This window comes from Martes martes, assembly GCF_963455335.1.
Source record: "Martes martes genome assembly, chromosome: 5".
Classification (NCBI taxonomy): domain Eukaryota; kingdom Metazoa; phylum Chordata; class Mammalia; order Carnivora; family Mustelidae; genus Martes; species Martes martes.
In genome coordinates this window covers 63968304-63985953 of record NC_137892.1, presented here as the reverse complement: position 1 = coordinate 63985953, position 17650 = coordinate 63968304, and the positions used below count along the sequence as shown (strand labels likewise).

General features: G+C 41.8%; 1 protein-coding gene across 10 annotated transcripts in view; it reads left to right on the top strand.

Moving 5' to 3' along the window:
• The window catches only part of PDE8B (phosphodiesterase 8B), a gene marked incomplete at its 5' end in the record, with an annotated part of 264283 nt that overhangs the window by 128750 nt on the left and 117883 nt on the right, over window positions 1-17650 (top strand). For 6 of the 10 annotated variants that reach the window (XM_080803415.1, XM_080803413.1, XM_080803410.1 and 3 more), the window contains one exon: window positions 9176-9235. The exons of 1 other annotated variant lie outside the window; for it this stretch is intronic. In XM_080803415.1, coding sequence (XP_080659541.1) covers window positions 9176-9235 — 60 coding nt within the window. The remainder of the gene's footprint in view (window positions 1-9175; window positions 9236-17650) is intronic. 3 more of the 10 variants (XM_080803414.1, XM_080803409.1, XM_080803408.1) reach the window with 1 other exon arrangement.

Genomic DNA, 17650 nt, shown 5'->3' with positions numbered 1-17650 from the left:
AGAGGCATCAGTTGGGGGCATTGTAAAACACAGCGTTGAGAAGCCCATTACTGTCTCCTCTTGGGCACGAAGCTGTGTCTCCCTCTTAGACTGACATCTGTGTTGGCTATGGCATAGGCTGTACATACTGAGTTCCCCACTTCATTTGCCCTATGCTCAGTGTTCTTCAGCCAGAGCTTTCATTTATCATTTTAAAAGTTTGACTTAGTTTCTTTAATAGCATCTTAAGACTTTTCTAGAAGAAATCAAAATATAAATGAATATATAAGAGCATGGCCTTCTATGTAAGGTGGTCTGGGCTTAAATCTCAACTCTAGCCCCTTGGATGAGGTGTCGAACCGTGATGGAGCTTCAAGTCCCTTTCTTTTCTTTTTTTCTTGAAAGATTTTTTTTTTTTAAATTTTAGAGAGGAAGTGCAAGCTCAAGGGAGGGACAGAAGGAAACTCCCAAGCAGATTGTGCACTGAGCACAGAGCCCAATGGGGCTCATTCTAACGACCCATGAGATTATGACCTGAGCCAGAAGAAAGAGTTGGACACTTAATTGACTGTGCCCCCCAGGCACCCCAGAGGTTGAAGTTCTTTAGCGGTTAAGGAAGTGAGGTTGCTGTGACCACGACATGAGCTGCTGCTTGGGGGGTTCATAAGACCCTTCATAATGAGGCAAGGAGCAGTTATTTTGAGCAAGGACCCCTGAGTCCCAGACCACTTCTCTAGGGTTTCATTTTACTGAGTTTCAAGGAAATCATATCCATATTCTGAGACATTTTATTATTATCTTACCAAATAAATATAGTAGGAAAGAAATACATATATATAGGCTCTTTGTCTAGTGGTTACTGCTCAGTTAATGTTAACTCAAAAATAGAAAAGATTTCCAATAAAGTGAAATATATGATAAATTTATTTTGCAGTTTGAAGATAAACAACAAATGAGAAAAAATAATTCAATAAACACCTATGTAGTCACAACTCAGTGCTTAAAAAAAAAAAAAAATAGACCATGAACAGTAATTGAAGCCCCTGGTAATTCCTTCCCTACATAAATCCCCTTTTCCTTTCCACCAATGGGACTCTTGCCTTAACTGGGAATTTATAAGCTTTTCTCTGTACTGATACAATATTCCTAAACTATAGTTAGTTGATTATTTTGGTATTTATCTTTGACAGAGAGGGCATGAATGGAGCAGGGAAGAACAGAGGGAGAGAGAGAAGCAGACACCCCGCTGAGCAGAGAGTCAGATTTGGGGCGAGGGACTTGTTCCCAGGACCCTGAGATCATGACCTGAGCCAAAGGCAGAGGCCACCCACGTGCCCTTATATTCAGTATTTTAAATAATTTAAAACTTTAGTGTTCTAGGGTACGTATTTTTCTAAATCTTTTTTTTATTTGAGGTTTATGAGATTGATCCATTTTGAGTGGGTAGCTCTTTGTTGATATATTTTCATAGTATAATATACAATATATGGATATTCATCAAAATAATATTTTTTCTGGTGATAGATGCTAATGGATTGTGGATTAGGCTGTCTCCATTTTTTTGTTAAAAATTTGCTCCAAATATTTTTGTAAATGCCTCTTTATATCCCACAGAGAAACCCACAGAAATCACATAGGAACTGGATTGTAGGATACATGCCTTTTCATCTTTATTAGGAATCCCCAAAATACTTTTCAAAGTGGCTGAAGCAATTTACACACTCAACAGCAATGTAAGAGTTCCTACGGGTCAACCTTTTGGCCCATGAAACTGTTTAATTTCTTAATTCTACCATTTTTTGCTTTTATTAAATGGCTAGGTAGGACATCTCATTGTAGTTGAAAATTATTTTCCTGATTGCTAGAGATTGAGCATCTTTTCATGCTTATATTTCCTTCTGAGGTTTTTTTTTTCCCCCTGTTGCTCAACTTTCTTCTTGGCTGTCTTTTCAAGGATTGTTTTTAGACATTTTTGTTATGTTCTGGTTACTAATATGTGATTATTTCCTGAATTTTAGATCTTCTGTTTCCTGGGCTCTCCTTTTTTTTCTTTTTATTGGAGGGGTTTTTTGTTTTTTTGCTTTAGACTTTTGGTGAATAGAAGTTTTAAATTTCAAAGTCAAGTTAATCTCTTCTGTGGTTGTATATTTTGATGAGTAGTTATCTGTGTGTTTGTATTTGTGAAGAAAGATCATGGTGCCAAATGAATGTACTATATTAATAGAACATAAGATAGCACAAAACAAAGTCGGTAGATCTGTCATCCACTGTGAGTATTTGATGACTGGGAATAATCTTCCATGTATCTGTTTGTAATAGACTTCAATTTCTTTGTGATAGTCATTTAAAGATACTGGTTTGGGGAAATCATCAAATGTGAGGGATCGTACCTTTCTCTTGCCTAAGTGTTCTTATGATTTTGGAGAGGGGCATTTAGGTGGGTTTTGGTGATTTCACAAGGTAAGCACTCAGTTGACATTTATTGAATAAATTAATAAAGTTATTGAGTTTGCTGTTGTCAACAGACATGTTTGCTCAGAATAGACCATTGGTTTCAACCCTAGTTGCACCTGTGATTTAAAAATGCTGATGCCTGGGCCCCATTGTTAGAGATTCTGATTCTTGTGGTTTGAAAGGGGACTGGGGCATGGATACATTTAATAAGTCCCAGGTACTTGGAACAGGAAGCACAGGCTGAGAATGTCTAGATGAGAGAATTGGTGGCAGGGGGTGAGGGGAGGGTTAGAACCACCTAATGGGCACTAAAAGGTCTGGGGCAACTGAGTTGACAGGAGGTGCTCTAGGGTAGCCAGAAACAAAGCTAGGGGAGGGCTGGAGGCTGGTGGGAGGGCAGAGCCTGCTGCCAGGGTCCCAAGGCTGACAGAGAGACAGAAGGAAGCCTGCTAGATAGGCTGAGGGCAGGGGGCCTCCGAGTACAGACCACGACAGGGCAGGGACGTGCAGCCTCATGGTCAGTGCTGGTGCCTTTCGGACTGAAAGCCAGGGGGTAGGAAGGGGCCTGTTGAAAAGGCAAAAGTAAGGGCTCCCAGGTGGCTCAGTTGGTTAAGCATCTGGCTCACTTCCTGCTCAGGTTGTGATCTCAGCATTGTGTGTTAGAGCCTGGCATAGGGCTCTGTGCTCAGCAGGGAGTCTGCTTGGGATTCTCTCTCTGCCTCTGCTGCCATCGACCACTCCCCCCACCCCAACCCGGTTGTATGTTCACGCTCTGGCTCACTCAATTTAAAAAAAAGACGGGGGGGTCCAAAGTCAAACACAGCTTTTGCTTGCTCAGAGGAATAAAGAAAGTTGAATTTTTGGCTTGGGAACGGAGGGTGGACTAGGGATACCTGGAGAGAACTGAGTACTAAAGTCAGAGCCAACAGGGCAGCAGGCAGAGTTGATTGAGGTATTTAAAAATACTTACTCCTGAGCCCACAGCTGATGTCTTTAGTGATGGACATGATCTTTACCACGGCATCACCCCTCCCTACTTGCCCTGAGCTATGCCTGTGCGTACGTGTGTGTGAATGTTCTCTGTGGCTGCTGGTGGGGAGGGAGGGATTCCAAATATGAAGTCCCCGAAGTGGGGAAGATTGAGACTTGGAGCTTGTTTTCTGGAAGGCGGAAGCCTGCCACAGTTGCCCAGACACTGACGTAGACCCACACCTTCCTTTCTACTTCTTAGTCCTAGTGGCAGCTCTGTTAGTGGCAGTGCTGGTGACCAGGACCTGAGCAGGGATTGCTGGGTCCTGGAGAATCTGTTCTGCTAAATCAGAATGAAGTCCAGCACCTCAGGGTAGAAAAGGGGTTAGAATTCTCTGAATTCTAGAACATTCCCTGGGTGTGCTGGGAGGGGGAAAAATCCAGCCTTGGTTCCAGACTCTGTTCCTGAAAACCCATGTGATTTTAGGTAGTTGAATTCGTTCAGTTCCAGATGCTGGGGATAAAATGGTGAGGAGGACTGATGTTATGTCTTCAGGAAACTGCGTCTTGCCAAGGACAAAGCTACTTAAATGAGGAATAGTAATGATGCAGTAGAGAAGGGAGCTGAGGAGAGCCGCTAGGGGTGCCTAGGTGCAGCTGGGCTCAGACAGCCTCGGAGGGCGGGGACATGTGAGCAGCTGCTGGAGGGGGGTGTAAGCTGTGCTGGGCAGATGGGGTAGCTACGGCTCTTCCTGACTTCTTACTTCCTTCCTGTGTGAGGGAAGCCCAAAAACTCCAAGCCCAGGCTGTCTAACAAAATTCCTGAAGCTGGAAATACCCTGAGGGGTGGTGTTCCCCAGCAGGGAGCGTGGTGCAGTGACAGGCAAATTAGCCTGAATTTCCTGGTCTTTCCGGGTGATGTGTTTCATTGGCCTGACCTGTACCAGGTTTTCATCTTGGACTTTCCTCTCCACTTAAATGAGGCCAAGCTGTGTGAGTTTTTTGGGTCATTGTATTCTTGTTCATTGTGACATTTTCCCCCACTTGATTTCATTGCTCTAGTTCCTACTCATAGCAGTGTCTGTTTTGTTTCTGCTAAATCTGTTCTTCTCTGTCCAGAAAGTAGACAAACCAAATGTTTGATTTCCATGACCCTCCCAAGTCCCAAATGGGATCCTGTTAATTTTCCACTCAGAAACCTACAGTGTGGTTGGTGCCTACAAGAAAGAAAGGGGGGGTGGTGCATACCTTCTAAGATGCTCTAAGGGTATGACCCCAGTCCTCCCAGTCTTCACTTTCTCTGCCATTGTATCTTTGTGCTTTTGCCTCCATGCCTTGGCTTCTGTTGTTTCGTATGTCTGGAATTTGTTCTCCCAAGCCAGTCTCTTGTTCTTCATGACCTGTTTGCCTTAATGGAGCCTTCCTTGATCTCCCCACCTTGAAAACCAGAAGTACTCTCTCCTTTCTGCCGTCTTTAAAGTTTGAGGGACCATACCTATCAACCAGAATTCTACATCTCATTAAACTATCAAAGGCAAGTGATAGGCATTTGTAGACCACAGAAGACTCCATAAGTTTGCTGCTCATAGACCCTTTTCATCCAGAATGTAAAGATACAATCCTAGTTGCACATTCAGGGACCTGTATTGCTAGCTTGAGATTAAAGGGAAGGTATTTACACCAGAGAATCAGCAAATGCTACAAAATAGATTTTTTTTTTTCCCCTAGAACATCAACTCCCCTGAATGTGCATTGGTTACCCTGCTGCTTGTGTATGTATGTTACCCTGTATACAGATGTATACACATGAATATTTGACACACTATGAATATGAGATAGTTAAGACTGTACTTCCGGTCAGCAGTCCTTCCTCATTGGACTGTTGGGGAACGACGTGTGGTCAGAGTGGCTAGGAAGTGTGTCTCTTCACGTTCTTGTCCCATCCTCCTCTCCGTGTGGGTACCCGAATTAGGTTATCTCTGACCCTATCCTTTCCTTGCTTCTGTGACCTTGGCAAAGGCCTTCACTTCATGGAATCAGAGCTCATAGACTAATTGGGAATCTGTGCCTCTGCAGTTGCTCCGAGTTCACTCTTTGAAGTAGGGAATCTTGGCTTGGTTACAGAGACATCAGTAAATGGTCTCCTGTTCATGTTCATAAATACTCGTTCATAGATTGATGACAGGCCGGCAGTAGGCTCCTGTGTCAGAAACAGAGCTCTGCAGGCGGCAGCTGCTCTGAGTAGAAAGGATGCAGGTTGGCCTCTCTTGGTCACTGCCTCACGCCTGCCCTCAGAGCCGGCAAGGAGAAGTGCTGCCATTTTGTTAGGATAGTTGACCTCTCTTGGACATGGAAGCCCAGGTCAGATGAATGCGAGTGCAGCCTAAGAAGGAAAAGGGAAGCCAAGAGACAGGAAGCTAAGTGTAGGTCAGGACTAAAGGAGCTGGTAAATGGAGGCCCCGAGCTGGGTAGTGAAGGTGGAGGAGTGGGCTTGGGAGGAAGTGGGTAGAGACGGGAGAGGCAGGGCGCTTGGAGAAGGTCAAGCAAACTTGTAGTGGGGTGTCCTGGGCTCTGCCTCTAGTGGCAGCTTCCTGCTGGACTGGATCAGGCAGAGGTTCAAAGGCTGGCTGCAGACAGCTGACTCTTACGGTTGTGGAAGACAGTTGGAGGGTCTTTGCTGTTGAGCAGGAAAAGGGTGTGTTCTAGGTCAGGTGTCATTTTGAAAATTCCATACTGACACTCAGTGGCCATTGCCTGTCTCCTGCTAAGGTCACTCCGGTGAAAGCGCCAAGCACAGTCCCTGGGAGAGAGCAGGAGGCTGGAGGAGTGTTCACAGGATTGTCAGATGTCCTCCTGGCAAAGTTTAAAAAGGCCTATGTAACTACCACCCGTGACTTCCTTAGATTTCCCTCCTCCTTGCAGCAAAGTGGGGCCACGTGACTAGCTCCAGCCAATGGGCTTAGGGAAGGTACTGTGTGTAACTTTCAGACAGAGGTTTTAAGAATCCATGCCTGAGTCTCCTGTGACTTTCCCCTTGACCTTGTCTTGGCCTGGACTTCTAAGTAACCGCAAGGAGGAATTGCTTTGAAAAGTCACCTGAAACCATAGTGAATTTCATATGAATAAAAAAAAAAATCTTTATATTATTAGGCCACTGAGATTTGGGGTCTCTTTAATACCACAGTATAATTGAGCCTATTCTAAATCAGAGCTAAAATAATGAAATGGATCTTCAATTAAGTGAGAAAATACATGTTAAGCTCCTACAGTAACCCATGATAGGAGTTTTAACATGCCAGTTTTTCACCATATTCTCTACTCTGGGTCTGTTCCCTCATGAGTGCAAAATTAAAAAGTTAAATTTACATCCCAAAATTGAAAGAAAATTACACGAAAAATTTTACCACATACCAATGAGATAATAAACTTCAGGGTTTTTTTCCTTCCCCTTTCTTCTGAATTGTGATTAGAAGTGATTCAGAGGTATTTCTCCTCCCATCAGAGCTCTTCTTCCTCTTCTTTCAAAACTTTAGTCCCTAGGAAGCTAACATACAGAGCTCACTTGATAGTTCCAACAAAAACATCATCTTTTCTAAAGACATAAAATGCATAACAAAAAATGATGATAGTTGAAGAGCTTTAACAGTGTTGTCAACAACACAAGGACTTTATTTCAGAATTACTACAAATTAGTCATTATTTCCTTACATAAAGGGAAAATAGAATTGACTTCCTTTTTAATGTTGATAATAAAGACCCATAAATGCTGCTTTTCAGGGCTTTTATCCCAAGAGATCTATGTAAAAAGTGACTTGACCTATGCCCTGTCTAAATTCAGTTACAGAAAAAGCTGAAATATAAGAAGATCCTCTGGGCCTTAATGAGTAGAAGACAATAATGAGAATTATTTTAGGAGAATCCAGCCATTTGTGTGCCAATAGTCATTACACTATTTCACAGGGTCTGTTCTAGAGAGATTTCATCAGGAACGTATTGTCACACACACACACACACACACAGTACTTCTCTAAGTACTTGGTACTCATCTTGGTTATTTACAAACTTGGATAGAAATGTGTTGGTTAAGAGTGAACTGTTTTTTGGGCAGTCTGTGCCCTTCTAATAGGGATCCTTCCCCGTCCCTTAGCCTTCCAAAGTGAGTCACTTTTTATTTTACTCCTTTTAAACTTTGTATTACATATTTCATTGATTTTTTTTTTTTTTTCCTGCTCCTGGGTGACCCCTTTGGGAGCCAGTTTTGCTGGAGAAAACCTGTAGCCTTGTTGGAGGGGAACTTAGGTGTGTAGGTGTCATGAACCCAAGAGAGATCACAAGGACAGTGAAAGTCTACCCTAGATAATCAGTCGACTTGATCTTACTGTATCAAATTGGTTTCACTTCTTATTTATTAACTTTTTAGTAAAATTCTGGCAGTTAAATTGCCTTTGAAGGATGATGTCTGTTTCAGAAATAAACACTATGTCCGAGTAGAGCTCTGGTACTGGATGGACTGCTGAGTCCCAGTGACCCAGGAGGCCTCATATCCCTGGTTTTTCAGTGGAGTCATTCTTAGGGCTGTGAGTATATGCTGGGTGCTGGTATCAGCAGTAACACTTTGCAGGGTACTGTTGTGTGGCTTTGAGCTGTCTGCTGGCGGGGTTGGTGAGAGGCGGAAGCCCCCGGCATGATTGCTTCACACAGAGAAGCCCGGGTTGAGGGATCCTGGAATATCAGCAATTCAGTCCTGTTTTGGAGAAGATTCACACCATGCCCACCAGGAATTAAGCATGGAGAAAAGGGAAGCAAGGAGAAAGGGAAATTATTGGTTTTCAGAATTAGAATTCAAAGAAAGTTCTGCTTTTGTTAACTGACAAAAGCGTCCTCTGGCCCTTGATTCGTTATGGAGTTACCTGCAGTCCTGTCACCTTGTATGCTTGCTGAAGGTGTTCCCTCTGACTGACGGGGGCCAAACCAGTCTGTAGAACGCAGGATAAGCTTCCAAGCCATGGCAAAACGATGGCTTCCTCTTGGAGGAAAACAAAATTGGGTCTGTGGAGGTGAGGTCAAGACCCTTAATAGAGTTTACCTAGAAAGAGTCACTTGGAGAAATCCAAGCAAAGTTACTACAAAGACTGGCTCTATGCTTGGAGCGGAAGGCAGTTAGATGGTGTTGGCTGCTTAACACCTAAGCTTCTTCCTGGACTGAGTCGTGGGGCACCGTTTGCCTCTGCGGTCATGAGATGGGCTTCCCTGGAGGAAAGGCAATTCCGATGAGTTTATTCATGGTAAACGTGGGTAATAATAATCTGTCTGCCTCATATGAAAGCCTGGACATAAGAAAACTAAGAAGTAGAGGAACAGCTCTTCAAATGTTACAGCTTTCACATTTGAGAAAAACATCTCGAGATTTTAGAGTAAGAACTGTCTCGCTTGGTGCTGAGCACATAGTAGGTGTGCAGAAAGTAATCATCAGTTTTCTCTTGTAAAGCAGTACTTGCTTATTATAAAGATCCACATACTTCCAGTAAAAACAACCTGAAATCCACTCCTTAGCATTTGAGGTTATCTACATTTTTAGTGGCTATAAATGTAGGTATTCTTAAACAAAACCGGGATTATGCTGTGTATGTTTTATAAACTGTCTCCGTGTCAGTCAGTGGGATCCTTGTCTGCAGTGTCTACAAAGGAGCATCCTGTAATATTCTAAGTAAGGAAGAACTTGCCAGTGCTTGGAGTCGGACTTGACACACCTAACGTGCTGTTGCTTATTTAGCAGGTCTCTTCTGCGGAGGTGCGCATCGGGCCCATGAGACTGACGCAGGATCCAATTCAGGTAGGCCTCTGTTACTCGTGGGACTCTGTGTTTGGAGCATGCGGTTATAGGAGCACCCTCAGAAGGGCTCTTTCAATCCTACAGCAGGTAGCCAGCCTCGCCCCTGCAGACACACCTATGTGTACATAAATACTGCGTACATATGCCTCTGCTTGTTGCTATTAACACCATACTTGAGGAACCCAGTCATTTCCTCGAGGACAGGACATCATCCTGTCGTGAGCGTAAATAGAGTTGGTAGGGCCCGTGGTGTCTTGGGAGGGAGAGCAACTGTTCCACCAAAAAACCGGTCTGCTCCACACCCTGCGGCAGCCGGAAAAGGAAGAAGGCTTGTGTGGCAGATGGCCAGGCATTTGCCATGAGCTGCAGGTGGACGTGAATCTTGGCTCTTCCAGCCAGGTAGCAAAGCTGTGTGATCTTGGTTGTATTGCTTGATCTCTTGACCCAGTGCCCTGTCCATGAAGTAGAGCTAATTCCCCTCTCTCATGGGGAATGAGTTCGGTGAAGTTGTATTGAGTGGCCAGAAGACTACTTGGCAGTAGACCATCCCAGTAAATGACAACTGTTGTTGGCTGGGTCAAAAAGATGACAAGAGGCTCCCCTTTGTCGACCCCCGTGACTTGAACCAGGCAGTGGTCTAGACTCTGTAACATGGAGGGAGCTGGCTCTAGGAAGAGAAGGCCGGGTGCCTCTGGCCCTCGCCCCATGGTAATAATGGCAGCAACTTAACACCTGTCCTCCCTACAGCCTTCAGCGTCCCGTGGCCCCTTGAGAGACACGTGCGTGGAGGGGTTTGTACCCTTTTAAGTAGAAAGTGCTTATTGTTGAATCCCCATCTGCTTGCACATCTTACTGATGGGCCTAAATGAGACTTTTCCCTATTAAAAAAAACAAAAAAAAAAGTAGCTTGTTAACACCTGGAAGCGTGTCTTGTACTTGGAAAAGTGAATGTGCAAAAAAAAAAAAAAAAGTAAGCAAACCAAACATGTAGTTGAAAGTGAAAAACCAAACAAGGAAATGTACTGTTTGGTTTATGAGCAAATGGAAAAGAAAATAATGTTTTATTGTTGCTTAGGAAAGGAAATACAAATCTAGGGAAAGGAAAAAAACAAAAGGAAGAAATTTAAGCTTGGGAAAATTTGATGAAAACAAATTTAGGAGTAGAGAGAGAAAAAAGAATTTACTAAAATAAACATAAGGCCCAACTATGTGTATAGAATACAAACAAGTGGAAAATTCCAGTGATCATTCTAGGGGCATGTACTTTGTTCTCCATTTTGAATAAAGGCAATGACAAAGGATCTAATAATAGTGTTTATTCCCAAAGCAATTTCCTGAATATTTCTTGAGATTAGTGGAGTTTTAGATCAATTAGTTTAATTTACTTTAATTTTTGCCCTGTGCTGCACTGGAAATTAATGATCATGATAAGGCTGTCTCATTCCTTTAAAAATGTAATTTGTCTAATCATAAAGTATTTCAAATATTCATAAAGGTACATGGGTAGCACCATACCACTTTCATCAAATATTAGCAGTATATTTTTTCTATTTGAAGTTTTGTTTGTTTGTTTTAAGAAACAAAAATTACCCTTAATTATCTTTCTATCCCCCCACGCTGAAATCCTCTCATCCCTAGAAGTAACCACTACTTGGAAATCTATTATGCTGGGTGTTTGTATATTTACTCTACATATATATGTGTCCATTCATAATAACTGCTTTGCTTTGGGGTATTTTTAAGCTTTATTTGAAAGGCATCAGGCTACAGGCATCCTTAGGAAATTTTTCTTTTTTCACCGTCATTTGCTGTCCTATTGAAGAGTCTGTTTCCTAATGTAAGGTCACAAAGATACACTCCTGTTTTCTTTGAGGACTTTTAGCTCCTGCATTTAGCTCTGTGGTCCAGTTTGAGTTAATGTTTGTATATGATGTGAGATAGGGCTTCATTGTTTTACACGTGGATGTTGAGCTGTCACAGCACCGTTTGTTAAAAGGAATATTCTTTCCCCCATTGAATTGTCTTGGCATGTTTCTCAAAAGTCAACTGACCATAATTGTGAAGGTTTATCTCTGGATTTTCAGATCTCTTCTGTTGGTGTATATATGTCTGTCCTATTCAGTATGACACTATCCTGATTGCTGTGCTTCAAAGTGTGAATCCCCTAAGTGATTGCAATAAATCTATAAATTGATTTTGCAAGTATTACTGTGTTCACATTTTGGTCTCCCGACTTGTTAATCCAGAGATTTTTACCTTTCTTTAAATTTTCTTCTTTCAATAATGTTTTATAGTATTTATTGTATGTTTGGATGTTTGGTTATTTTTCCTAAAATATTTTATTCTTTTTGATTCTGTGGCTAATGGAATTATTTCCTTAATTTATTATTGGGTTATTCATTGCTAATATATAGAAATACAATTTATTTTTATTTATCTTGTATCTTGGAGCCTTGCTGATCAGTCTCTTATATTAGCTCCCAGATTTTTTTGTGGATTCTTTAGAACTATCTACAAGGTCATGCCATTAATTCTTCCTTTCCAATTTGAATACCTTTTTATTTCATTTTACTTGTCTGGTTGTTTTGCTAGAAACTCCAAAACAATGATAGATGTAGTTTTTTAAGAGATTTCTATATGTCCTCTCAAAATGTGTTGTTAATGTTATGTACTCCTATAAGCTATATGAGTTGCGGTTACTCCCAAATCCTTGTAATAATTGGTGTTTCAGTCTTTTAATTTTAGCTATTTATCTTATGGTGAATTAAATTTGCATTCCTCCATGATTAATAATGTTGAGCACTTTATTGACTTACTGGCCATTCTTTTATCTTTTGTGAATGTTTGGTTAAGTCTTTTTATTTTTAATTGGATTGACTTTTAAAACATTACCAAATTGTAATTCTTCATATACTCTTATCCCAAGTCCTTTGTCAGATTTTGAGAGTATTTTCTTCCATTCTGGTTCTCCTGTAAATTTTCTTAACTTTGGTTTTGAGCAAAGTTTAATTTTGATGTGACCTAATTAATCATTTCTTTGAAGGTTCTTGCTTGTATTCTCAGAACCATTATTCCCAGGTTGAAGATAATTCCTTTGTTTTTTTACCTGGAAACTACTGTTTACCAATTAATTTTAGATCTATAATCAACCTCAAGTTCATTTTGCTGTATGGAATGAAAAGGACATGAAATCTCATTTTTTTATCTTCCTATTGATGCCTAGTTGTTCTAGCTTCACTTGTTGAAAAGACCGTATCATCCTCCATTCAATTTGATACCTTTGTTACTGATTCTTTTTTTTTTTTTTTTTTGGTTACTGATTCTTTATTGCAACTTGTTTGGGCAGTAATGGAACCAATTTTGAAATTAATAAACAACAAAAAGCTTTTAAAGATATATCTCTGTTTGAATAGGAGATTCTATATACATGAATTAATTCAACCTTACTAATTATGCTATTCAAACTATCTCTATCTTAATTTTTGACCAATTTTTTTCAGTTTTCTATGGCAATGACTGTGTTGTCAGTATCAGCTAATACTTGATGACGTTTGACTCTGGTGTTACTATGTGTCCTTGATTATTATATATTCCTGGTGATCATCACTTTTATTATGAGATGTCTTTGAACTTTTGCCTCACATTGTTTAATCTGTTGGTAATGTTGCTGCACCAGCTTTCTTGGTTAACTTTCTTCTGATATGTTTTTGCTGTTCATTTTCAGTTTTTCTTTATAACTTTATATTAAATATGCATACTGTAAGCAGCACATAGCTTTTATTTTTCCCAAATCTATTCTGATTTTTTCACTTCTAATGAGTTAATTCATTCTGTTTACATCGAGTGTGATTAATGATACAATTAGTTTTACATTTTCTATCTTCTTAACCTTCTTAACCAGAAATCTTTATATTTCTGCTTTCTGTCAAATTGGAAATTTTCAGAATTTTTGGTTTTAAAAATAGGTTGTTGTTTGTTTCTTTCTTTTTTTGGTGGTCACCCTTCAGTAATTTTTTAATATGCATACTTGCCAGTCAAATTTTGTGACAGAGATACTGTATTCAGTCTTATCAATTGTGATCTAGTCCTTGGTAGGATTTAAATTCCCACTGAGAGTTCTACTCCATTACTGAAAAAACAGTTGTCTATAATTTTGTATTTATTTTTAGTTTGTATGCGTAAGCTAGGAGATAACAAAACAGACACGGTGAGATCATCACCCAGTGCAAGAGCTGGAATGTTTCTAGTGCTACTATGTACCCTGCTTGATTCCTATCACATGAGTTTGGCCCCAGATGATGCCATTCCTCCTTGGTCATATTGAAACGTGGTTTCATTGATCCATCCAGAAACAATGGACAGAGCACCTGTGTGTTCAAGGCTGCAGTAATAGGTGCTAGAAAGGAAGAGAGGCTGCACAGGGCTCCCTGACCAGCAGAGTTCTGCTCAGTCACTTCTATTATTTGTAACACTCCAACTTCAGGGACCGTGACACTAAGTTAAGTGTTTTTGTGCTTCTGCTACTGATACTGTAACTGTTCTTAGAAAAATCCTACTATGTCCTAGAGCCTTTGTATTTGTGTTTTGTTTTCCCCCTGACCTGGAAAAAATGCCCTTCATGAGTGCAGTGGCATGCTGAAAGTGTTAATGAGCTACATCCACCAGAGTGCTCAGGGCTTGCAAGGTGCTTGTTGATAAGAACACTTGAGGATAGGGTTGCTTTTGAGGGTTCATTTCTAAGTTCACTCAGGGGAACTTCCTCCCATGTCAGGACATGGAACATGGGGCTCTGCCCGCCCTCAGTGAGCTTGGCAGGAGCAGTGTGAGAAGTAGAATGGGGGGGGATGTTGGAGAAAAGTACTGCATGGTGTCATAGAGGACCTCTCTCCTGGGGGAGTGGCTGTGACTCACAGTAAAAGCCCTATTTTCCAGTGTTGGCAAGAAAATTAAAAGTAGGGGAACTGTTATGAGGCAAGAGATTAATATCAACATTTCAAAATGATGTGGCCTTTTCTTCATCAATGCCTCGAAGGTATTTACTTGTTGAATGTGTAGAATTGATGTGTTTCTGCCTAGAGCACTGTCCTCCCCTCTCCTCCCACTCCAGCTGGGCTTTTTTTTTTTGGTACCAAATTACTTTATTTGAAGGAATGATACAAATGAAAGAAGTTAAGTAGATATTTTGGTACAACTTATAGAAAAGGTAAAGGTGGGGTGCCTGGGTGGCTCAGAGGTTAAGCCTCTGCCTTCGGCTCAGGTCATGATCCCGGGGTCCTGGGATCGAGCCCCACATCGGGCTCTCTGCTCAGCGGGGAGCCTGCTTCCCTTCCTCTCTCTCTGCCTGCCTCTCTGCCTACCTGTGATCTCTCTCCCTCTGTCAAATAAATGAATAAAATCTCTTAAAAAAAAAAGAAAAGAAAGAAAAGGTAAAGGTAACCCCAACATGCATGCATGGCCTCAGGGACCAGGTGGCTCTGGGAAGACAGCCTAAGGCTTAGCTCTCACTATCACTGTTTCCCAAGGTGTACTTGTCAAAGAGGTACTCAACTGGATTTGCAAGTGATACTCAGAGCTGTGGCCTAAGCTTTTCCTACTAAGGCAGTACTTAGCTTAAAACATTTTTTTCTTCCATATGATACGGATACAGATTGTCTGGAACTGTTAAATACTGGAGCTCATGTGGCCTCATGGGGAGCTAGCTATCCTTACATATCCCATCCTGTCTGTCCTTAACAGTACTGCCAAGTCCTAGCTTCTGCCTGGCCCAGCCAGTTCCATGAAACTACAGAGTTGGTAGGAATTTTGGCTCCATATTTTAGGGAGTAAAAACCAAAAAAAACCTAACACGATTACACAGGCTGTGGAGTCAGGCTGACCTCAGTTCAAATATTGATAGTTGTGGGGCTGTAGGCCATTCTCTTGTCCATTCTAACCCTTTGTGTCCAGATTTGCAAATTGGGGGTAATTCACACCTCTAAGAATTGTTAAAGGGTTATTGAATAAGATCCTGTGTTTAAAGTACTTTCAGCATAATGGCTGGGCCTTAAATTCTCATCAAACTGTACCTGTAACTAGCATCACTTTTCTAGGGCCATTTAAGGAAAGCTTTCATACCATTTGTTCTTACTGAATCCTCCCCCCCTCACCCGGATTGACAATGGTGTAGGGTATGGATACAACTAAAATAATCTATCTATGTGATCTGTTCTAGGAGCTGCTTGTTAGCAAGATTTGTTTAACGCCAAACCAAGTATTTTGAAAATCGATGCATAATAGTAGATGTTGGGAATGCATGAGGAGATGTGTAGAGGCATTCTTACTGATAAAAAATACTGATAAGGAACGTTTATGTTCTTCTGGCTCAGAAGTTAGTATTATCTTCATGTTTTTCATACTTTAGCCTTCACCAGAGAACTTAGTTACTTTCTAATTTGACTCTCCAAGACCAAGGATTGCTCTCCTCAGAGGTGCTTTTCAGCATTTGTTGATGAAACTTGTCAAAGGAATCAGTTGTATTTGCTGGATTTCCAGCAAGGAGGGGGAACAGCCACTGGAGCCATGGCAAGCTCACTGAAGGAGGACTTGGGAGATGGGGGTCCGGCTCTGCTGCTGGATGGGTGGGTGTTGGTCCTCATCTGTGGAATGGGGGGTGATGGGTCACCCCCAGAGGAGTCCAGAGAGTCCTGCCTCTGTTCTTGTCATTCCCCCTGGTATACCCCCACGCTACTGCCCTGTGGTGTGTGTTATCTCTCTGCACTTGATTCTCTTAGCCCTGCCCTGGATCAGCCCTTACTTCCTCATCCTGGTTAGGATGGAGAGATGAGTAAAACACCGTGGCTCTAACGAGGTGTAGGTAGTACTCTCTCTGCAGGAAGAGAGAGGACTTGCATGGAATTCGGGGTCTTGGTAGTTACATTTGAAAAGCAGTAGAGGTAGCCCTAGCTTTGTACAGTTTTAAATATGTGCAGATTTCAGAGTTAAGAGAAATCCTACCAGATCCCCACAGCATGTTTTAGATTGCAATTACATTGGTGTTCTCATTGAGCAACTGCAGTAAATACGGATTCTGTTGCTAACACGGGAGACCACACACCACTGTGGTATTAACAGATGTGTAGCCCCATCAGTAACCAATCCCATCCTCTTTCTTAAAGTCTTCATGATCGGTACTTGCCTACCTGTTCTTCCACTCAAGCACAGACAGCCAAGTGTGTAGCTGTTGCCATCCAGTGTCTCACATGGCATTGTATGCAAATAGAGCATCAAGAGAGGAGAGTGGCCAACAGAGATGAAAGTGCATCAAAGAAATGCACATTCATAATGCCAGAGGGAAATTGAAGTTGAATGTAAATGAGGTTCGAGGAGGGCGGGCTGACTGTGGGGATGCTGACACTGTCGCATGGAGGTGTTCTAGATCTGCGGCCAGAGGAAGGTCAGCTTGCAGTGATGAGCATCAGTGTGGAAAGTGGTTGTGGTGAAAAGAGTGAGATGTCACAGAGGAAGTAAAAAACTGTATGTTAATGGAACTCAGGGGGCATATTTCATGGCATGGAAAGTAGGGAGGACAAAATATTGGATAAGACCCTGGAGCTGGGGGCGCCTGGGTGGCTCAGTGGGTTAGGCCGCTGCCTTCGGCTCGGGTCATGATCTCGGGGTCCTGGGATCGAGTCCCGCATCGGGCTCTCTGCTCAGCGGGGAGCCTGCTTCCCTCTCTCTCTGCCTGCTCTCTGTCTACTTGTGATCTCTGTCTGTCAAATAAATAAATAAAATCTTTAAAAAAAAAAAAAAAAAAAAAAAAAAAAAAAAAGACCCTGGAGCTGACCCAGGCTTAGGGCTTTATAATACACGAAGGCATAGAAAAGAGGCTTATACTCTGCATCCTCAATTTATCTGATTTGGAGAAGGCACACACTGTTGAAGCTACACCTAGTTCTTTTTAAAAAGAAAATGTTTTAATTTAAGCATCCTGAAAAAACGTTTTACTTTATTTCACACAGTTATAACTGACACAAATTTTCATGTTTGGAAAAAATTTCTAAGGTCCTAGGGCAGTCATTTTTACCATTGTTTGTGGGGGTGCCTGGGTGGCTCAGTGGGTTAAAGCCGCTGCCTTCGGCTCAGGTCATGATCCCAGCGTCCTGGGATCAAGCCCCACATCAGGTTCTCTGCTCCGCGGAGAGCCTGCTTCCTCCTCTCTCTCTATCTGCCTCTCTGCCTACTTGTGATCTGTCTGTCAAATAAGTAAATAAAATCTTAAAAAAAAAAAAAAGATTACCTGTTTGTGGTGGTTTTTAGCGTCTGATCCTACTACATGATGCAAGGATTGCCTATACTTGTGTTTTGATCCTGGACAGGACGCAGACCTAGGTCTGTCCTAAAAGGAAGATGTTGCTTCATTGTCCCAGGCTTCACCCC